Source organism: Euprymna scolopes, chromosome 8, assembly GCF_053919585.1.
Source record: "Euprymna scolopes isolate OS-2025 chromosome 8, ASM5391958v1, whole genome shotgun sequence".
Classification (NCBI taxonomy): domain Eukaryota; kingdom Metazoa; phylum Mollusca; class Cephalopoda; order Sepiida; family Sepiolidae; genus Euprymna; species Euprymna scolopes.
In genome coordinates this window covers 13,731,523-13,756,398 of record NC_136489.1, presented here as the reverse complement: position 1 = coordinate 13,756,398, position 24,876 = coordinate 13,731,523, and the positions used below count along the sequence as shown (strand labels likewise).

The 24,876-nt window shown below is 35.2% G+C and overlaps 1 protein-coding gene across 1 annotated transcript in view; it reads left to right on the top strand.

The window, feature by feature from the left end:
• The window catches only part of LOC145283491 (HEAT repeat-containing protein 4-like), a 2,203,577-nt gene that overhangs the window by 167,506 nt on the left and 2,011,195 nt on the right, over nucleotides 1–24,876 (top strand). Inside the window, exon 6 of the mRNA XM_080132316.1 lies at nucleotides 4,909–5,147. Within this exon, the coding sequence (XP_079988442.1) occupies nucleotides 4,909–5,147 (239 nt within the window). The remainder of the gene's footprint in view (nucleotides 1–4,908; nucleotides 5,148–24,876) is intronic.

The window sequence follows — 24,876 nt, the reverse complement described above, 5'->3', positions numbered from 1 at the left end:
AAATAGAAATTTAATGACATACCGTTTCTGAATTTTTAGATGAGGATTGATAATTTATGTTATATACAGCACTGCCAGGGGAAGCCAATAAACCTGGACGATTATTATTAATGCTATGTGAACCAATAACGTAATGGGATAGTTTAGAAGAGAGACGTACCTTTTAATATAAATGCGGGAGTGCCCCAGGGATCTATCCTTGGTCCTCTGCTGTTCCTGATATTCATAAATGACCTCCCCGACAAAATTGCCTCTGAGATGGGTATATATGCTGATGACAGCACACTCTATAGCAGGCACGACAGGAAAACAAATGAACATATATCTAAAGTAATGGCAGAAACACTAGAGGATGACCTCAAATCAGTAGTGGAATGGGGGCAAAAATGGATGGTAACGTTCAATGCCACCAAGACAAAACTGGTTTCATTCAATAATTACAAGAAACCTTCTCTACCACCTATAGCAATGGCCAACAACTCTTTAGCTGAGAGTACGTCTTTCAAGCTCCTTGGCCTAACGTTCACAGGAAACATGAGCTGGAACAATTACATCGAGGGCATTGCCAGGGCCGCTGCGAGGAAGGTGGGCTCTCTCTACCGTGCTAGAAAACTTCTAACACCCGAAAGTATCCTGTACCTCTATAAGCCCACTATTCGCCCATGTATGGAGTATTGCTGTCACATTTGGGCCGGTGCATCGGCTACTAGTCTCTCGCTCCTTGACAGAGTTCAAAAGAGAGTCGCAAATCTGATAGGCCCTAAACTGGCATCAAAACTTCAGCCTCTGTCCCATCGTCGAAACGTTGCATCCCTCTGCCTGTTCTACAAGTATTATAATGGTGAATGCTCTGAAGAACTGCAAGCACTTGTGCCCCCACGACGTGAACACCCTCGACAGACCCGACAAGCTACAAAATCCCACCCCCACACTGTAGAGATCCCTAGATGTAAAAGATCTTTCTACTCCAGTAGTTTCTTCCCCAGAACTGCTAGACTTTGGAATTCCATTCCAGGTCACTGCTTCCCCAACTGTACTGACATGCATAAGTTCAAGTGCAACGTGAACCAACATCTCGCTGCCCTAATCCCTACATAGTACCCCAGTAGATGTTTCCCCTGATAGTAGCCCCCTACATTAAAGTGGCAATGTGCCTTGTTTGGGGTGAAAATGTAATAAAAAAAAAAAAAAAAAAGTTTAGAGTTGAGAATCAGAGTGAGAGACTTGGATAGGTTAACACAGAAGATATTTTCTCTGCGTTTGGAAGTTGAGAGAAACGCAATTTTAATATCATGTAGAACTTACAATGTGTTTCATCTTCTATGTGAGGTAACGACCCGTGAAATAAAATATAATTTCTGTTTTGGGGTTTTCTTCTGGAGAAACCTTCAATTACAGACCAACCTGAAGGAAGGAAGTATGTGTCCCAGTACGTGTTATGTATTGCCATGTAGTAAACGAATGGTCTTTTAGATGTGCAATCATTCTCCCGCAGCTGGTCACTTAATAAGAGAACATTTCAATAATATTAACTGGATGTATATACACTGATGAGCAAAAAAAAAAAAAAAAAATGGGCCAAGAGTGAAAGAAGGAAGAAATTGATTTTTCAATATTTTTCCGTGAATTTTTGTTAATTTTAACTTAAAATTTATATTTTGCAGATCATTATTATTATTAGAGCATATAATAATAAGTGGAAAAATGAATCCCAAAAATGGTAAGACCGCATCTTGGCGACGATATAAAAAACCGAATTGCAGGATTAAGGCAGTCCAAAATGACTTACAAGCAGATTTGAGATATTTTAAGAAAAGAAAATGTGAAAACCTCTCTTTCTGCAGCGAAGCAAATTGGTCAAAGATTCTGGATCTGATAGCCCTAGAGCATTCACTTTGAAGGACAACCACAGGCTAAAATTAACTGTTTTGAAGGATTGAAAGAAAACTTATGTTGACCATAGCAAAGAATTCACAACAGGGGCTAGAAATTCTCTTTCTAGATATACAACATCTAGACGAATGAAAGAAATGGGATTTTCTTCTAAAAGGTATGCAAAGAAGCCATTTTTATCTAAGAAGAACATCAATGATAGATTATTCTCGTGTTATGGCAAGCAAGATACAGACTGGTTCAGGAATGTTTTCTGGTCAGAGGAATCAAGATTTTGTCCTGTTAGTGATGTTCCCAAACGGTGCATTTGAAGAACTGGAGAAAGGTTTTCGCCACATTGCATAAAAACGACAGTTAAACACGGGAATTGAGGGATAATGGTATGGGGAACTTATTAGATTTAAGAAGTCAATCAATGCAAAGAAATACATTCGAATATTAGAAACAGGAATGTTACCAAGTATCCAGGAGCTGGGAATACTCCAGAACATTCTTTTTTAACATGATAATGCCCTCTGCACACGCTGCTAAAGTCACAAAACATGTTTTCTAATAATTCAAGTGATGTGATGTTTTGGCCAGGTCAAAGCCCTGATTTAAACCCAATCGAGAATATTTGGTCCATAATATCTCGTGCATTGGATGGAAGAACTTTTTCGAACAATGACAAACTGTGGGAAGCTGTGCAAAGCGAATGAAATAGCATCTCCTCTTTACAGTGTTTCACTTTGGTTGAGTGCATGTCTAAAAGGATTGATCATTTAAAGAAATCAAAAGGAATGCGATTCCATGCTAAGCATTTATTAAAATAAATGTCTTGTTCTGTGTTATTAATCTCATTTAAGTTTCCTTGTTCAATTTTTCGTTGTTCAATACAGATTTTAGTGTAATAAAATGTATAAAATTTTTTTGGCTCATTTTTTTTTTTTTTTTTTTGCTCACGTGTGTACACATTATACCAACTAGAGGATAAGAGACATCTATAAATATGTATGCACATACATTATACACGTAAATATATACACTCGTTATATGGAGTGTATTCAATATTTAGATTATTCGGACTTGTTATAGTGTCTTGTACTAGAAACTGTGGTTTAATGGAACTTGCATATCAATGAGGCTAGACATTGGAATGAAGGGGATATAAGGCCGGCAGTCGAGATGGCAGAATTCAAATTCGGGAGGGAATGGGTCGAAACAGAATGTTTGAATGCTCACAAGAATTCATTTTTTTTTTTTTTTTTTTTAGAAGCTATTTCGGCCGGAAAAATAAAGTCGCTGCGATCGAGACGAAATTAGAAAGCCTCGAGGAAGGGAAAGATTAAGCGAGTCATATCAAAATTTGAAAGTTTCAAGCAAGGAAAAGATTAAATGAGTCACATTAAAATTTGAAAGCGAAATATTAAACGAGTCACTTTGAAATTTGAAAGCCTCGAGGAAGGGAAAGAATTAAATGAGTTGCGTCAAACTGTAAAAATTGAAAGTATCGAAAGAATGAGAATATTAAATGGCACGTGTTGAATTTTTAAAAGTTGAGTGTTGGAAAATGGATTAAAATTATTCGCGTCGAACTCTAAAAATTTCAAGTATTGAGAAAGAGAAAACAAACGAGTTGTTATATAAGTGAAGATACAACGACGTTGAAGTGAGTCGGACCTTTTTAGTCTTTTTTTCTTTTGGGGTTAGATTCAGTTGGATTTCCTAGAAAAATCTGTCGCTTTAAAATGAATTTTTAAAAATGCGATTCGTTTTTTTTTTCTCTCTGAAAAAGTCCTCGCTTTTAAATCAAGAATTGAAAATGTGATTCAGTTGTATTGTATAAAGGAGTTGTCACTTTAAGTGAGGGCTAGCTGTGTAGTTAGCGTTTCAGAGTGGACTGGCTTTGTCTAGCCGAGTATCGTGGGTTGGCTCTGTCTAGCCGAGCAGAGTGGGCTAGGTAGAAAGAATAGCAAGGATCTGAGTTGACTAGTAGAGAGACTAACAGGGTTTTAAGTTTATGGGGTGATCTTTAATGATGAGGGGATGTGGTTGGATGTAATTTGCATATTAATGAGATTAAATATTGGAATGAGGGAATATAAGGCTGGCAGTCAAGATGGCGGGAATCAGGTTCAGGAGAACTGGACTGAACTGGTCGAAACACAATGTTCGAATGTTAGCAAGATTCCATTTCCTTTTTTTTTAATTATTAGAGAAAGGAACTTTGTATTTAAGGGAGACTAAAAGGAAAATTTACGATGACGGAGTGGCGAGAGAAAAATAGACGTACATTTTAACATTTAAAATTTACACCTATTTTAACATCTTGTTTTGTTATTCCTTGTTTTTGTTATTCCGTCGGATAGCTCTGCTAGTTTATTTATAAATTCTTATGCATATCCCTATTATGTTCAATACACGAGAATTTACTCTAGATATCGTTGATACTTGTCTAATTCTCTGATATGGGACAGTTATTTAATCATCGATGGGCTCTTCCAAATACTATATTAATCGAGAGCCAAGTACTCTCGGGTACCGATATCTAACTGACAAGTAAGCTTAGCTTACGTCACCACTTTTCTCTTCATCTGGTTTCTTTTTCAATATATCTTGAAAACCTTTACCACGTTCGGAGTCTTCTTTCGTGTTCGCAATCTAGGTCTGCATCATTCTCTTATAAGAACTGAACTTTTGTAGGTATAGATATGCCAATCAATTTCTGTAACCTAGTATAATATTAAACCAGCAGATGAATATTTACAGACTTAAACGTGGTGCTAAGATAGACATGCATACAGATTAGATTGAAAAACAAATAAAAGTGACGAACAGACGTTGGCAGAAGGAAAGAAAGGAGAAAACAGAGCTAAAAGGATCGCGTGAAAATGACGGCAATAATATATTGAAATAATATTTGCACTATTATTAGACTGCAATAGCGTACAGAATTATACGTTTCTTAATCATCCGTGACCCGTTGGGTCAGTATTTGTTGTATATTAGTAAATATTTGATTTTTTTTGTTTACAGGTGTTCCATTAATTCATGACCCTTCAAAAGCAGGTCTCATTGTAACGGGCACAGACACAGAATATAAGAAATACAAGCAGGAAGAGTATCCACCAGTCCCGGATGAATGGTACCCAACTCTTTCTGAAGAGCAAGGGACTTTTGAATCGGAAAACTCCCCAGTAAAAAAAGAAGCCCCAAAAATAAGAAAACTTGATAAAGGATTTGTCAGGTGGACAGCCTTACCAGAAATGGTTATGGTGAGTAGATTCAATTTGTTGAGTTGCTATTTATTTTCCCTTCACCATGGTTTGTTCTATGGAAGGAAGGTTTTTATTGTAAGAAATTTTCTTGGGATTCATTTTACCCTGGAAAAAGCTAAGTGGTACCAAAATTAAGTAATGTACTTATAAACAACTCTCTGCCCCCATCTTTTTTTATTTTATTATATTTTATTCAATTTTCACCCCAAACAAGGCACAGTGCCAATTTGAAGCAGGGGGTTACTATCAGGGACTTGATTAGCAGGGCCATTATGAAGGGAGATGCGTAGAAAGATGTTTGTTCACATTACACTTGAACTTCTGCATATCAGTACAGTTGGGAAAGCAGAATCCCGGAAGGGAGTTCCAAAGACCTGCAGTTCTGGGGAAGAAACTATTGGAGTAAAAGGCTTTTTTGCATCTAGGGATCTCTACTGTAAAGGGATGAGACTTAATAGCTTGTCGGGTTTGTCGGGGTAGTGACGTCGGGGAGGTACAAGTGTTTGTAGTTCGTCAGAGAATTCACCATTAAAGTATTTGTAGAACAGGCATCTTGCAACACACGCTTTTACTTAAATGAAAGCTGCAGAAAAAACCTGGAATGATTGACATGTCACAAAACAATAACGACATAAAACAATAAAGATATAAAACAATAAAACAATAAAGATATAAAACAATAAAACAATAAAGATATAAAACAACAAAACAATAAAGATATAAAACAATAAAGATATAAAACAATAAAACAATAAAGATATAAAACAATAAAACAATAAAGATATAAAACAATAAAACAATAAAGATATAAAACAACAAAACAATAAAGATATAAAACAACAAAACAATAAAGATATAAAACAAAACAATAAAGATATAAAACAATAAAGATATAAAACAATAAAGATATAAAACAATAAAGATATAAAACAATAAAGATATAAAACAATAAAACAAAGATATAAAACAACAAAACAATAAAGATATAAAACAACAAAACAATAAAGATATAAAACAACAAAACAATAAAGATATAAAACAACAAAACAATAAAGATATAAAACAATAAAACAATAAAGATACAAAACAATAAAGATATAAAACAACAAAACAATAAAGATATAAAACAACAAAACAATAAAGATATAAAACAATAAAGATATAAAACAATAAAAAAATAAAGATATAAAACAATAAAACAATAAAGATATAAAACAATAAAACAATAAAGATATAAAACAATAAAACAATAAAGATATAAAACAAAACAATAAAGATATAAAACAAAACAATAAAGATATAAAACAATAAAGATACAAAACAATAAAACAAAGATATAAAACAATAAAGATATAAAACAACAAAACAATAAAGATATAAAACAACAAAACAATAAAGATATAAAACAACAAAACAATAAAGATATAAAACAACAAAACACTAAAGATATAAAACAACAAAACAATAAAGATACAAAACAATAAAACAATAAAGATACAAAACAATAAAGATATAAAACAACAAAACAATAAAGATATAAAACAACAAAACAATAAAGATATAAAACAACAAAACAATAAAGATATAAAACAACAAAACAATAAAGATATAAAACAATAAAACAATAAAGATATAAAACAACAAAACAATAAAGATATAAAACAATAAAGATATAAAACAATAAAACAATAAAGATATAAAACAATAAAACAATAAAGATATAAAACAATAAAACAATAAAGATATAAAACAATAAAGATATAAAACAACAAAACAATAAAGATATAAAACAACAAAACAATAAAGATACAAAACAATAAAACAATAAAGATATAAAACAATAAAACAATAAAGATATAAAACAATAAAGATACAAAACAACAGAACAATAAAGACATAAAATAACAAAACAATAAAGACATAAAACAACAAACAATAAAGACATAAAACAACAAACAATAAAGACATAAAACAACAAAAAAATAAAAACATAAAACAAAACAATAAAGCTATAAAACAATAAAACAATAAAGATATAAAACAAGAAAACAATAAAGACATAGAACAACAAGACAATAAAGACATAGAACAATATAAGACTTAAATATCTACAACGCTTTCCCACAAAATGCTATAGAATATTTTTATTTTTCTCAAGAAGTAACTCAAGGTTAAAGAGATTCCTCGTTGGAAGTTAGTATGCATAATGATAACATTGGAAAGAGTGTGTAGATGAGGTAGAGGATTACCTAATAGGATTTCCTTTTACAAGACGACAACTCGACAAGTATTTGTTTACATTAGACTTGAAGATGAATATGTTGTAGTCGATTGGAAAGCAAACATGTCATATTTTGTTCAAAAGATTGGATGCTTTAGCAATGAAACCTGGTTTCAGAAATCTCATTTTGGTTTTTATTCAAAGAGAGAGAACGAAAAGTTCTTTTCTGTGATTGTAGAGAGATGGCTTCTTGCTGTGAATACTTATCTGTTGATATAAATTTGGGTATGCATATCTACTTATATATTTCTAGGAACGTTCATAAACTAATCAACCGATCATTGTGAATTTTGTAATAGAGCTATACATAAGGTTTTGCAACGTGAACTAACTTTAATTAAGGTGTGTGCAAAAGAGGAATGCAAGGGTGGGCTCTATTATGCAAATTAAGATATCTTCGATCTGTGTGAAATGTTCACGAAAGGTATTAAAATATCAATTAATAAATATTCCCCAAATTAGTTTTCCATTTGCATTCAAATATGTCAAATTTTCTTTAGTCATTTGAAAAAAATTAATTCCTTCAATTTCAATTTCTTAAGACCTCTTATATTATAGATATTTTTTTATAACCAGAATCATCTAATTCAATCAAAATTTGAATAAAGATTCTAGACATAAGTTTTAGTAGGATTTACATTTTTACTTGAGACCCTTAAGCTTAAACTTTACATTTGCGACACGTTTTATAATAAAAATTGTGTAATGGATTTTGATCGAAATTAGAATAAAGATTCTAGACAAAAGGTTAAATGATATTTTGATTTTAATCTTTGTAAAGGGGAACAAAAACTGACGTAAAACTTTAGTTTAAGGAATTTATTTTACTCATTCGGGGATGGATATTCTAGTTATTTCTTGGACATTTGATGATGCTGTAGACATCATGGTTTTGACTTGTTAAAAAAGTTTAACTCAACGAGTGGGTATCAGGTCCTTCAGTCAGGTGTTCTGTCAAAGTTTCTCTGAGCATGTGAGCGTGATAGATCTGCCAAGCCTTAAAGTTGTTATTGAAAATAATGCGTGCTGTTTCTGATCACGTGCCAAGCCTTGGACCTCCTCCAAAATCAAAGTTCTTACATTGTAATGTTTTCAACTTTTACCTTCATATGTTTCGATAGTTTATTCCTAGTAGTTCTTCATCACAGTTACCTTACACGTCTCAGCAAATGTGAAAAATCGAGTCAGTTTTCTTAATTCTTTCGGTTATTTCATATATATTTAATTATTTCCACAACCAAACAGACAAGATTCAAGCAGATATATATATATATATATATATATATATATATATATATATATATACTTCATTTACTCACATAAACTTAATGTACAAAAGTATAAATTTATGCGTAAACTTTAAGTATTTACTTCAAAAATGCTCAATACATAGGTAGAGCTAGTTAGTAAGTTATAAAATATATATGGCGATTAAGCTACACTGAATATTCCGCATTTCATCCACTCTAGGATTCTTCAGGCTTATGTGCATAAGCCTGAAGAGTCCTAGAGTGGATGAAACGCAGAATATTCAGTGTAGCTTAATCGCCATATATATTTTATAACTTATATATAAACGAACAAACTAAGTTGTGTGTTTATCAACGTTTCGTCTTTATTGTAATCAAGTTTTACAATTAAGACAAAAGGTTGATGAACACATAACTTAATGTGTTCATTTTTTATCTCTATCTTGTCAGAATATTATTCCCATAATCCTCACTATATTCACCTGTCATCCTTTTTCTCAAAAATGGAATTGCTTGATCGGCGAAGATTCAAGCAGGCTTTTATATATATATATATATATATATATGTGTGTGTGTGCACGCGATCCAGTGCATCTCTTGGTCTGCCATCCACCACCACTGTGGATCCGATCACCCAAGGGCTTGGCAGTTGTACGGAAGTGTAGCTGTCAGTCAAAACTCTGTGCTGGCCTCCAGCCGGACGCCATTGGAAACTGAACTTCAGACTAACAGTGCAGGGATCTATGGGAAGCTCAACCCAGACAGAAAAAACAGAAACTGTGACGCTTTGTTAAGGCAGTTTGAGAAAGTTGATAACACTCATTCTGGCTAGTCACTGTGACCAATGAGCTGCCGACTCGTCTTGGGCAATCCTTGCCAGTCTGGCGTACCCCATTGGAGGAGAGAGGTGAAATGGCAACTGATAAAACCCACTTCATCCTTAAACTATCTTGTCAGCAAATTCCATGAAACGAAAACAGAAAAAGAACTCATACTGGCAGGGCGTCGCCCAGGATAATAAGGCCCACAATACACCCAGCTTCAAGGTTGCATCGTGGAACATACGAACAATGCTTGACAGGTCTGATTCGGCAAGACCAGAAAGAAGTGCGATTATATCGTGCAAATTAGAAAAATATGACATCGATATTGCTGCCCTGAGTGAAGTCAGGTTCAAAGAGAGCGTTTCCATTAGAGACTCCGGCTACACCATTTACTGGAGTGGCAAGGCCTCTAGTGAGAAAAGCGAGTCCGGTGTCGGACTAGCCATCAAAAACGAGCTAGTGACAAAACCGATAAAAGTGCCCCATACGATAAATGACAGGCTAATGACACTCAGGCTACTTTTATCAGAAGACCGTTGGTGTACCCTGATAGATACATATCCTCCGAATATGACAAACTCTCAGGAAATTATTGATATATTCTACCATCAGTTAGGCAGTACACTTGCATCCGTACCAAAACCGCATAAGATCATAATCATGGGAGAATTTAACGCCAGGGTAGGACAGGATTATATCACTTGGCCCAGAGCACTTGGGAAGTATGGATGCGGGAAAGTCAACTCAAATGGGGAGCTCTTCCTTTCACTTTGCACTGAGCATCAGCTTTGCATCACCAACACCTTCTTTAAACACAAGCCTATTCATAGGAACTCTTGGATGCACCCTAGAAGTAAACATTCATCATCCTCGTCAACATGACCTCCCAGATATCCTGGACACGAGAGCAATGCGGGGAGCAAACTGCAACACTGGCCATATTATGATCCGGACACAAGCGAGATTCAAACTGAGACGCAAAATAAAGATAAAGAACCACCCTCTAAGAAGCTGGATATCAACGGCTTGAAACGTCAAAATGTAAGAGAAGAGCTGGTGAATGCTTTCAATGAGAGACTTGCTGAACCAACCGGAGATGTAAACTCAGATTGGCTGTCCTTCAAAGAAACTGTTTATGAAACATCCAAAGAGTGCCTTGGGCTGGTCGCGAAACGCCATGAGGACTGGTTCGATGAGAACTGCAAAGAAATACAGCAACTCATCAACCAGAGAAACGCTGCAAGAAGTTCAATGTTGTTCAGGAACACTAGATTCATCAAAGCAAAATACGCTAAGGCAAACAGCAAGCTCCAGAGCAGATGTAGGGAACTTAAGAACAGTTGGTGGATGACTAAGTCTACTGAACTACAGATTCTGGCTGACACCAATGACATGAAGGGTTTCTATGGGAGTATGAGAGCAGTCTGGGGCCCAAATGTGAGCCATCCCAATCAACTACTTGCAAGCGACAATTCCACTCTCCTTACTGACAAATGCAAACTTCTAAAACGATGGACTGAGCATTTCAAAACATTGCTAAACGAGACGCCAGAAATTTACGAACGAGCAATAATCAACCAGGAGCAGTTCCCGATATAGCACTGGATGGACAGATGCCCTGACTCAGATGAAATCTGCAAAGCAGTGCTGATGTTACAGAATGGCAAATCAGCTGGGTTTGCCGGTATATATCCTGAGATCATGAAGCGAGGAGGACAAAAACTACTTAGCACTCTCTGTACAATCATACAGAGTGCCTGGACCACTGCAACTGTCTCTCAAGATTGGAAAGACGCACAGCTAGTGACCATATTCAAAAAGGGAGATCGCAGGCTGTGCGCTAACTACAGGGGTATATCACTGCTCTCAGTCCCTGGGAAAGTGTTCGCTCGTGTTCTCCTGAAACCTTGCTACCCGAAACACAATGTGGATTCCATACAAACAGAAGTACAGCAGATATGATCTTCTCACTCAAACAGATCCAGGAAAAGTGTGTGGAGCAAAATATGGGGCTGTACATGATCTTTGTGGATTTTACGAAGGCTTTCGACACGGTTGATCGAAGCACTCTTTGGGAAGTCTTGCTGAAGCTTGGCTTTTCTGCACACTTCACCAGCCTTGTCAGAGCCCTTCATTCAGGCATGAAATCCACAGTAAAGCTGGAGGGCGAGTTCTCCGATCTGTTCGACGTGCAGAATGGTGTCAGACAAAGCTACGTACACGCTCCAACCCTCTTCTCACTCTACCTATCAGTTGTGCTTCGGCATGCCTTTAGAAATTTTGATAAGGGTGTTTTTATACGATCTAGGCCGGGAGCAGACCTTTTCAATGTCAATGCATACAAATCCGCAAATAGAACAACAAAGATACTCGTACGGGAGCTTATGTTTGCTGATGACACCGCATTTGTAGCGCATAGTCACGAGGATGCTCAGAACATAATAACTCGCTTTGCAGGATCAGCCAAGTCCTTCGGATTGAAGATTAACATAAAAAAACCCGAAATGATGTACGAACAATCCCCTGGATCATCAGCAACAAGCCAGCCAATTAAGATTCAAGACCAGGAGCTTTACAATGTCAGCAAATTCAAATACCTAGGGACCACGGTCATGAACAACAACAAAATGGACGAGGAGATTTCTACAAGAATGGTTAACGCCTCCATATCCTATGGAAAACTCAAACAGAAGGTCTGGCAAAATGAAGATCTCACTTTCAGAACTAAATGCTTGATGTACCGTGCCATCGTCCTCTCGTCACTCTTATATGGTGCAGAAACTTGGCCAGTGTACAAATTGATAGCCCGCAAGCTCAACACCCATATGATGAGACACTTCCGGCAGATTTTAAATGTCAAGTGGTATGATTTTGCCAGCAACAGGGAGATCCTATCACAAGCCAACCTCCCAAGCATGTATGACCTGCTCATCCGGAAAAACCTGAGATGGGCCAGGCACGTAAACAGAATGGAGAACTCCGGACTACCAAAACAGATACTGTTTTCACAACTGGAGGATGGGGTACGAGGCATAGGCAGACCTAAGTTCAGGTTTCGTGATACTGTCAAACGAAATTTAAAGGGCAGGTTGATCCATACTGGAAGCTGGCAGACCCTCAGTCGCGACCGTGACAAGTGAAGAATGATGGTTCACAGGAAGTCGTCTTCGGACACGAAGGACAGCACATGATGATGATATATACTAGCAAAAGTACCCATCGTTGATTGGGTTCAAAAACAGCCTACAGAAAATGGACTCTGATTTATTAAAGTATGATAGGTTATGAAAAGGAAGGGTTGTAAAGAGATAGCTTCGAATTTGGGGGTATCAAAACCAAAGCAAAATATGATGAAAGTAAAAATAAAATAGATAAACCCTATAATTTATTATACCATACTTGTTTACACTGAAACACTTATCACAATATTCTGTGGATCTATATTAAAAAACCTTGTTAAACTTTGTGATATATTTCCATTCTATGGAGGTCAGGTGCGAAGCAACACCCCATAATTTTATTATACCATATTTTTTCAAACTGAAACATAATTATCAAAGTATACTTACACAGATAGATATGAAAAGTATTTATTAATGTTTGTGCCTATTTCCATTCTATGGAGGCCAGGCGCGAACGCAGACCCCATAATTTTATTATACCATCCCTATTTAAGTTAAAACATACTTATCAAAGTATTATTATGTACATCTATATCAAAAACACTTGTAAACGTTTTTTTTTTTTTTTAATTTTTAAAATTTTTATTTCCATACTTTGTGGACCAGGCGCAAACGAAGACCCCACAATTTTAATGAACCACCGTTCTGCAGGCTCAAACATACCCATTTCTGTGTCTCGATACATCTTCTATCATTATATGTAATCAGTTTTTTTTTAAATAATCAACCATATAGGAGCCTATTCGTGACCACACACACACACACACACATTCAGCTTTATATTATGCATATACACCAAGTTAAAGGTATTTCGGGGATAAAACTCATGAATTAAAGCGAGGTTGTTAAGAGTGCTCAATAAAAAAAGCAAAATATAATATTTTTATTTATATAGACAAATATTACATAGTCACTACACTGAACATGTTTTGGAGAATTGATTTGCAAGAAACCGAAAGTCACTCGCCAGGCGACGTAATAAAGTTTATTTGCAACCAAAGGCATCTGGTTGAAAAATGGAAGAAGTGAAACATATTTTTTTATTTATAAAAATAAAATATTAAAACGTTAAATTTAAGTAGAAAAGGTGACATTAAGTGACATTTTAGACTCAAAATGGAAGGCAATTAGGGGAAAGAGAATGTCAAGACTTAAATGGGAAGAGTAGAAAGGGATAAAGAGGGAAAGAAAAGGACAACGAAAAGTAAAAATATCCTGCATAAGATTTTTAATAAAAACACTCTCCAACTAAGCTATACTTGTAGCGATAACAATTCTGTAATCTGTCTGAATTTGGCGCTGTATTCTTGTATTCTTGTATTTTTGTATTCTTGTATTTTTGTATTTTTGTATTCTTGTATTCTTGTATTCTTATATTTTTGTATTCTTATATTTTTGTATTCTTGTATTTTTGTATTTTTGTATTCTTGTATTTTTGTATTTTTGTATTTTTGTATTCTTGCATTTTTGTATTCTTGTATTTTTGTATTCTTGTATTTTTGTATTTTTGTATTCTTGTATTTTTGTATTCTTGTATTTTTGTATTCTTGCATTTTTGTATTCTTGTATTTTTGTATTCTTGTATTTTTGTATTCTTATATTTTTGTATTCTTGTATTTTTGTATTCTTGCATTTTTGTATTCTTGTATTCTTGTATTCTTGTATTTTTGTATTCTTGTATTCTTGTATTCTTATATTTTTGTATTCTTATATTTTTGTATTCTTGTATTTTTTGTATTCTTGTATTTTTGTATTCTTGTATTTTTGTATTTTTGTATTCTTGTATTTTTGTATTCTTGTATTTTTGTATTCTTGTATTCTTATATTTTTGTATTTTTGTATTCTTATATTCTTATATGTTTGTATTCTTATATTTTTGTATTCTTGTATTCTTATATTTTTGTATTCTTGTATTCTTGTATTTTTGTATTCTTGTACTTTTGTATTCTTGTATTCTTGTACTTTTGTATTCTTGTATTTTTGTATTTTTGTATTCTTGCATTTTTGTATTCTTGCATTTTTGTATTCTTGCATTTTTGTATTTTTGTATTCTTGCATTTTTCTATTCTTGCATTTTTGTATTTTTGTATTCTTGCATTTTTGTATTCTTGCATTTTTGTATTCTTGCATTTTTGTATTCTTGCATTCTTGTATTCTTGCATTCTTGTCTGCAAATGTACCTACTACCTTTGATATTTTGCTTGTATGAAAGATCTGCGCAATATTCAATTTGAAACAACCTAATGGCACTTACTGAAATATAAATAATGAATGTGCATTTATGACCGCAAAAGTTTAGAGATTTTCTACAATTAAAATAAGAATTTTAGTAGCTTCAATTTAATCTTTCTTATAGTGGCATCAATGCGATGTAAAATTGTTTTGTTTGGGGAACTAGATTTTACCCATCTTGAAATGGATATTATATAATCCCTTTTCACCCCAAACAAGGCACAGTGCTACTTCGATGTAGGGGGCTACTATCGGGACCATAAATTGCAGGGATACTATGTAGGGAGTTGAGCAGATTACACTTAAACTTCTGCATGTCAGTACAGTTAGGAAAGCAAGACCAGGAAGGGAGTTCCAAAGTCTAGCAGTTCTGAGGAAGAAACTATTAGAGATACAATTACAAATTTTTAGGCTTGTCAGGTAACCTACTTAGATTTGATGCGACCCCCTGATCTAAACATAAAAAGTACTTTCTATTTTTTCCATGAGAGTCAGCAGGGGCCAAATTAGTGCATGAAGCTGGAACCAAGATTATATTTTTTTTTATTATTACAGCAAGTTTTTTTTTTTTTTTTTTAATTAACGCTGAAATTAAGTGGAACCTTTAATCCCTTGTTTCTTTCCTTTGATAATTCCTTGTTTTTTTTTATTATAATATGTGTATATTATTATATTATATTAATTAGCAGACAGATAAAGAGAGTAAAACATCTTTAAAAGAAAGAAGATCATAGACTTTCTTATAAATCTTTTATTTGTTTATACATTGCTTTTGGGAAAAATTACATTAATGAATAACACAAATAAAAAGGGACAAGAGAGGAGATTAAGAGGATGACGTTCATAAATAAATGAGATAAATAAAGAAAAGTAATAAGATGAAAAATAAAAGAATGACACTTTTATTTTGCTATTCATAACTCCCGGGCAATGTCTGATATCCCTTAAAAAGGCATAAGAGAGAAAACCTCAATATCTTCGATGTTAAATTGTTCAGTCTATTAATCTTCACGCACCTCTCGCATGTCAGAAGGAATCATAAATCTCAATTTCCAGTAATTTTATTTGTTTTCCTTCTGTAATCTTTAGTTGAGTTGATTCGTTCTGTAATTTGCTGTAATCTGTCCATTTTAGTCGGCAAATGTGACATCGACACTTGTTATATATATATATATATATATATATATATATATATGCTTGAAAGATCTGCATACTATTCAAATTGAAACTGTACCTAATAGCACATATATTTAAATATAAGCAAAGGAAGTATTGAAAGCAAAATCTTTGTATAATGCAATTGAATAGTGAAAGTGGCAAGATAAATAATTAATGACACAGAAAAGGTTGAAGTTACACCGATTACATCTAACATTAAAGATTCACACTTAAATCTTGTTTCTTCACTTTAAGGAGACATCACTCTGCCTCTGGCTATATCTTTGTCATTTAAGCTTCTATTGGACTTCAATACACATTTACAACCGTAACAAATGTAAAAGTTAGTCTGTATAAGTGATCACAAACTTCCAGTTAAAAGTTTATAAACTTTCGCATATGATCGCAAGTTTGAAAATATATATTACAGTAAATACCAGTTTACCGAAATATTTGCGGGGTTTTATTATTACCGAGAGAAACTGATTGACTATCTACTGCTTAGGTCTCCATTTTATTAAGAACGTTATATTTCAGAGGTTTTATGATTCACAAGTCATTTTGCATTTTTGGCTCTATTACGATTGGTCAAGCAATAAGAGCACTTGTTTTATTCAAGATGGAGGATATTCATTTGAGTTATAATTTGTGGTACCCATTCTTAATTGTTATTTTGCAAAGTAACATTAACCCATCGTAAATTTAATTTTGTATAGATGACCACAAACTTCCGGTTAAAATTTAAAAACTTGCACATATGTATTGTTCTGTGATGTACTAAAAAATCATATCGCATTTTTTGTACTATTATGATTGGCTGTAAGATGATAGCGCTTTTCCCACAAAAGTAGACATTAATTCTGAGTATATATTACTGGGTTTTATTTAAGTGTGTAAACTCTCACATATTATTTTATTATTAGCACAATAAAATCCCCTATACAATATTAATTACATCTAATCATACCTAATTATAGCAATATTTACTGGCAGAAAATGGTCTAAAACACCGAGCAAGCCTCATCAGTTGGTGATACAAGAAAGCTGTACAGTATTTCCTGATTAACCACGAAATAATTTTGAGGTAGCAGTCTTGAAACAAGGTTAGACTATCACAAATTTTGACTAGTGCCTCCAACGTTGAAGTGTTCACTTTGCCTCGTTAAGTAACCACTCCAGTCAAACTCCAACTGTTTCTTCCGCAGTTTATGATTGTGTCATCAGTACCTGCCATTAGTGATAAAATCGTGGACGCCATAAAAAACTGAAAAACAATAAGGCAGTCAGATAACACGGTTTTTCATCTGTAGTTTCACACGTTCTTCAGGCATACTGGTACCAAGCCTCCACCAAATTTAATCCATATTTGGGAAACTGAAGATTTCCATTTTGACAGGAATGATGCCATCCCGCTTGCGTTTTAAAAGAAAGATGATAATTGTTGTTGCAGTAATTATCACGGTATCAGCCTTATCGATATCAGTTCAAAAATTTTCACAACCATCCTGTTGAAGCGATTTCAGAAACAGACACACAGACAAGGTCAAACCAATGCAGATTTTGCTCAGGCCGGAAATGTACTGACCAGATATTCACTCTGAAGAACACGAGCATCGCCGGACCTACTAACAAAAGACTATCATCTCCTTCTGTAGAGTTGAATGTAATAATCAAACAGGAAAGCGCCCCCGTGTGTGTGTGTCGTGCGGTCATACAATTTACCTTCGGATGGGATCTGAGAGAAAGAGAATTGAAAGATGGCAGCCATGGATTTAAAAGGTGTAGTCTCGTGGAATCTCACGAGATCTCCCACTGCACATGTATGCAAATGGAATGGGGTCAGTTTTCTGATAAAATGTCTGTTGGCAGAGGCAGTGAGGGAGACGTGCTGGAAGTTGAGAAAGTTGTCAGTGACGAATTCTAGCCGGACTTTTTCGTATTGTATTGGTTTATTTTGTGTGGTTGTTTACCAGCCCATTAAACGTCAAGCTATTTCGGCATAATGGGGGGCAAATTCGACCTTAAATTAATACCGGAATTCGACGGCTTTGCAGTTGCATTTGACTCTTTTGACCTTCGAGCTTTTGGAAGGTTATGCATGCTAATGATATGCCCGCAAAATTGCCTGCCTTAATTAAAGCCTTCACTAAAGTCCGTGTGTATGGTCAAGAGTCTTTCTTCTTTGATACTCATTCTGGCGTCCAACAAAGATCTGTTCTCTCACCTACACTCTTCAATTATGCCATCGACTGGATCACATCAAATAACAACTTTCATGGGGCAACAGTAAGTCGTGGTCTACAAATATCACATCTCCACTACACTGGTGATATTACCATATTAGGTGAAAGCTTTGCCGAAATTTAAGGAGCCATTGATAATATAAAATCTTATGTTTCAAAGATTGGCCTGAAGATAAATGATAAGACAAAGTTATTCACGGAAGGTGTCCTGCAAAATGAAAACCAACCGGTTTTCCTTGACATGGAAACCATTATAAAGGGAGATCGATTAAATACCTCTAGGAGAAGACATCACCTAATAGCAACTCTGGTCTTGAAAAAAAAATTGACATTCTCCGTTATGACTGTGAGACTTGGTCTACACAAAGTGGAGATATTCAACTATCACTGCTCATGTCTGCTGCGAACATTTTATCTCCAACAGTGCAGTTGGCGCTTACTGCAAGATCCACTCCTCCCAAAAATCTTTCCTTGCTGGACGCGTTCATTGGTTCAACCATACCCTTCATTAACTCTCTTCATTTGTGAAGTCATTAATCCAGCATCACCAGCAGGTTGGAAAAATCGTCACGGTGACCAACTCAAAACCTTGCTCAGGGCAATGAAGCAGGATGCTAAACAGATTCTGGGCCTTCAACTTTATGGGGTCCGTCACTGGAACCAGGAATGGCTTGCACTCATAACAAAAGCAGCTTCAAACTGCTGTACCTTGTCAGCCAGTATTCAGGACTTGAAAAGAGCCGCCCAAACCGCCCCAGAGTGACATGAATATGATGAATCGTAATTACTGTACCTATAATGCCTACTGGGTATTGCATGTACTCTTATCGTTGAATTTGGTAAATGTAACATAATGAGTTGCGTTTTGAGTGGAAAAGTTTATAGATTAAAAGTGATTAGGAGGAAGTAATGTAAACCACATTATTTCCGGGAAAGGACTTCTTTCTTGCTCTTAGCTGGCGGGATTTCAATGAGAAAAAAAAATATATATATATATCGCTTGATCACGATAGATCGTCAAGTTATATTGATATTAAAATTTCCTTTTATTCGGTATAGTTGCTCAATAGTGGAACCAAATTAATTCTCACTTATTGCACTGATGATTGCAAAAGCATAAAATACCTGTCTGTAGGTATAAAAAAAGTATTATTTATAATTTTTATAGATATATAAATATATGAGCTATTGTTGTAAATTATTGTATTTGTTTGAGTATACATACTCCAGTTCATCAGGACGATTTGTTATGGAGTCCCTGATATGAATAGCGCGATTAATGCGGGATGTCTTTGGGTGTCATTGGGGTTAAAATCTTAAGACTCCTCAAATCCGGCGACGCTGTGTCGTGTCGTGAACGCGTTGACTGCAGGTGCATCCGATCGGAGATAGCGCACACACACACCCCATCCCCAATATAAAAATGGGAAACAGAGTTTGGTTGTGAGTTTAGTCGGGGCAGTTTATCAAAGCAGTTAGAAAGCAGTTAGCGAGATTGAAAGAACATAACGAGAAGGTAGGAGTTTAATTATATGCATGCGTTACACACACACACACACACTCACACGCACGCACGCACGCACACACACACACATATGTGCCCCTACGAATGTATAATACGCGCACGTATAAGAATATATCCGGGCATCCAATATATTTTTTGGTTTTATTGGTGTGGTTAAAATAGTCAAATGTAAAATTAGACGCTCCGCTGTAAAAAAAAACAAAAAAACTCGCTACTCCAAATCTCGACGCTCTGCCGTCAAAAACTTAACTATAAAACTCAACACTAGAATACAACGCACTGCAGAAAACATTTGCTACTCTGACATCCAAATCGGAAATCAACCCAATCTTTGAAAAATCAGGGTTTTTTTATAACCAACAGGAAACATCTCATTTGCATATTAAATGACAATATCACAAGCATATAAAGAGATAAGGCGGCCATTTTTTTCTTCATTCATTTTGTCCAAACGGAACTCTACATACAGCAAACAGGTTTGTACTAATTTCTGATGTGCTTAATTACAGAAGAGCAACTTGTTTTGCCTTTAATAACTGTTGTGGAGACGCCCACTAATTAACGGGTGAGTGAAATATATAAAGGTATCAATCACCAATACCGGGCGAGTCCGGCAACGACTGCCAAATAGGCAAGACGCCTATGCTGCCTCCAGTCAGACATGCAACACGCCGCCTGCCGGAATATCTCCAACTGAAGTATGTCTGAAGACATGTAAATATGTATATAACTTTTCTTCCTAATATATACCTACTAATATATATATATATATATATATATATATATATATATATATATATAGTAGGTCGCCCGGCGTTGCCCGCTCGTAAGATACGCTTAAATATGATATTTTATTCAATGCAGATTACGTATTTATTATTATAGAAACAATTCTCCATCGATAATTATATTGAACCTAATATATAGTAGTGAGGTCCACACACACACACACACATATATATATATATATATATATATATATATATAATTCACTTGTTATTCCTTCTTTAAAATATGGAATCGTCCAATCGTCGAGGACAAGATTCAGGACGGCCCAGAGTTATATATATATATATATATATATATGTATATATATATGTATATATATGTATATGTATAAAGTGCGTGTAGTTGCTTTGCTGAGCGAGATTATTTTAGAATTTTAATTATACAAAAACTTAAACATTTTAGAAGATAATGGAGAAATCCTTGGATATTTTACATTAAACTCGCATGAAAGAACTGCTAGCTAAAAGGCTGAAAATAATTTGACATTCATGACCCTCTTTGACCTAGGTCAAAATACATGAATAAAGTTAATGGATATTGAAAGTGACAGGGTGAATAATTAACGACACAGACAAGGTAGAAGAATTTTATCTTTCTCTCATCGATTAGATTTAGCATTAAAGGTTCGCAATTATTGTCCCTTTTAATGGCATCAGCATTATGCCTCGCGAATTCGGGGCGATAAAATGAATACTAGCATGAACTTGCGACTCGGCATTCGCGTTAGTCCTGCTCGTTCGGCAAGTTTAACATCTATTCTACGTGCCGGCACGCATCGTTAGACATTTACTTCCAAACTAGCCTGTCTCTTATGTTTTATCCTTCAGGTCCACTTTTATCACTTACTGCTAGGTTTTCATTGGCCTTCTTTTATGAACTGAACCCAACTGTTTTACATCTACTAACCAACGGACTCTAATCCATTTTTAACGTGACCATAATATCAAAGTGTTCTGTTCTGCACACATCTCCCTATGTTGCATACTCCGTCTCTCTCCGCCTCTCACCCCCCTCCATCTCTCCCTCTCTTCCTCCCTCTCTCATATATATATATATATATATATATATATATATATATATATACCTTGTGTTTGATTATACCATCGAATGTGTGTCTCAACAAACAGCTATCATGGTCAGCGTGGGGGGGCGTCTTTTTTGTGCAATGTGTGTGGGTGTGCAACACATACAATAAAACAGTTCATTCTGAGTAACGCAACGAACATACTTCTATCATTATCCAAGTTTTATCGAAATAAACCAACAACAATAAATTATGTATTTGATATAACTTTATTTGAGTTTTAGAGTTTGTTACGGTTACATCTAACTACAGTCGCGTTTCTTCCAGCTTTCAAACACGGGGACGATATCTTCCGTGCTAGTTTGTCTTACTCTCCGACCCGGCCTATCTCCACTCTAAACCTCTATGGGCATTTCTAACCCGTATCTTTGTCATCAACTCACATAACCCAAAACACATTAGCTGATCCATGTTTGTCACATTTTGTTTATTTAGCTAACATTCCTACGATAACAGGTCTAATTCCTTCTATAAAAAATATATAATATATTCTAGTAGAAGTACCTGTCGTTGACTGGGTTTTAAAGAGAGGCTTCAAAAATGGACTATGACTTATGAAATTATGAAAAGGCCAGAGGAATAGTTGGACGAAACGTCGTGAAACAATTAAGAAAAGATGAGAATAATAGTCCGCAATAAATAAAATTAATAAATAATACTCATCTCTATAATGAATTCCAATTAAAATAATATATATACTATTCAGTACGGACCCGACCATGGAAGATCAGATGATAAATAAACATGAATTTATAAGACCAAAAAATTCAACCTCGATCGCCCTTAGGCGCAGTTGATAGAGACGTTGAATCTTTACGGTTCCAAGTGTCTGAAGATAGCGGTTTCAATTCTACCGAAAGCCGGCCAGAGGCTTACTTCGCCAAAACGTGGTGAGACAACAGCAACTATGGAAGTACAACTACAGTGAATGCAGTTAAGATATTCGAAGTTGCTATCCGTCGCGGTTACCACCTGACGAAGGCCAGAGGAATAGTTAGCCGAACGTCGTGAAACAACTGAGAAAAGATGAGGATAATTGTCCGCAATAAATAAAATTAAATTCGATTTGGTTTTTATCTGACAAAAAATAACTGCTAAAGGCTGAAAATTGAAATAAAAAGTAACCCGTGCACCTTCTATGCATATAAAAACACTGAGTTGGTGTAAAAATAATGTAATTTATATATACATATATATATAATATATATATATATATATATATATATATATATATTACATTATTTTACACCAACTTTGATTGAAGTTAGAGAGCTATGTTTTGGTTTCGATTCTTGCTGATGCTACGTAAGTAATTTTTTTTTAAATTTTTACTTTTGAAACCGCCCTTCTGCCACAGTTAATTAGAGGCCCTTTTCGCACACAACTCAACGAATCTGATTTGACGGTTTCTCTGACCCTCTCTCTTCCATAGGTGCTAACAATAAGGCCCCTTGTATTTCCTAGCCATTAATCCTTGCCAATCATTATTGATTCATTCATATGCATTACGTTTTGGGATCAAAACAGAAAACACTTGCTCCAGTGGTCAATCAATTACACTACATGTTCTTATATTTATTCACTCAGCTTTTCAATCTCTGGAATCTTATATAGCCCAGCACAGATCTTCGAAAACATCTTAAGCTCATTGCTTGAAATGTCTTAGCTTATTTTTAACCCGTTTGCGCTGATCAAGAGGGAATTTGTTACCAAAATGCTAAACTATCGTTTCGTGGTTGTGTGTAACATTCTTCCCAATATCCCCGTCAGAATGCTCCCGAATGCAAAACTAGGGTCATCGCCATACATATATCTCAAAATGACTTAATAATGTGATCTACACTGGCAAAATCAAGCTCCTTGTGTGACAGTTTACTTTATAAATCCTGTTTGGTACGACATTCCACTTATTTTATTTTTATTCCCTCTTTTTCTTTTCTTTTCCTCTTGAACGATTCTCCACTTACCATTATAAACTTCCGCCTCTTGTATTATGTTGGGAGACTAATCCTTTGTGTCCCTCAAAATTGCTAAATGCAACCAGACCTTAGGCTTTTAACCAGACAGAAATAATACGGATTTCCATGCTTGAAGCTGTTCAATTACATTTTACATCAAGTTGATCCCTATTTATGGATTAGAATAATCCCTCACCCAAAATGATATTGACCCATTTAAAAAAAAAATTTTTTTATTACATTTTCACCCGAAACAAGGCACATTGCCACTTTGGTGTAGGAGGCTACAGGGTAACATCTACTGGGGTACTATGTGGGGATTTGGGTAACATAATGTCTGTTTACGTTACACTTGAACTTCCGCACGTCAGTACAGTTGGGAAAACAGGGACCTGGAATAAAATTCCAAAGTGTAGCGGTTCTGGGGAAGAAACTACTGGAGTAGAAAGATCTTTTACATCTAGGGATCTCTACTGTGTGAGGGTGAGATTTAGCTGTCTTTCGGGTTTGTCGAGGGTGTTTACGTCGTGGGGGCATAAGTGCTTGCAGTTCGTCAGAGCATTCTCCATTAAAATACTTGTAGAACAGGCAGAGGGATGCAACCATTACGTCGATGGGACAGAGGCTGAAGCTTAGATGCCAGTTCAGGGCCTATCAGATTGGCGACTCTCTTTTGAACCTTGTCCAGGAGCGAGAGACTAATAGCAGATGCACCAGCCCAAATATGACAGCAATACTCCATACATGGGCGAATGGTGGCCTTATAGAGGTACAGGATACTTTCGGGTGTTAGTAATTTTCTAGCACGGTAGAAAGAGCCTACCTTCTTTGCATATGTATAATATCGGGATGTTTGTAGGGCCATGTCGCGCATGGAAAGGGACCTGCACTTATCCCCGGTGGGCTTTCCTGAGGCACAATCCTAGTTGAAGAAAGGTCAGCTGATGGTCTACTTGTGTTGCATATGTGATACTCTGCATAACCTCCTGTTCAGTTCCCCCTTACCTAAACTGAAACTCTTTAAAATATGATGACAGTATAATCTAAAAATAAGCTTAAACTCATTACTTTGAGGCTTACATGAACCACTCTTGAAATGTGAACATGTCTTGTTTTTCTTATTAAATTCTAACCTGACTTTTTTTCTTTTAATTTAGTTTTTGCATTGCAAATTCAAAGAACAAACATATATAAGCATCA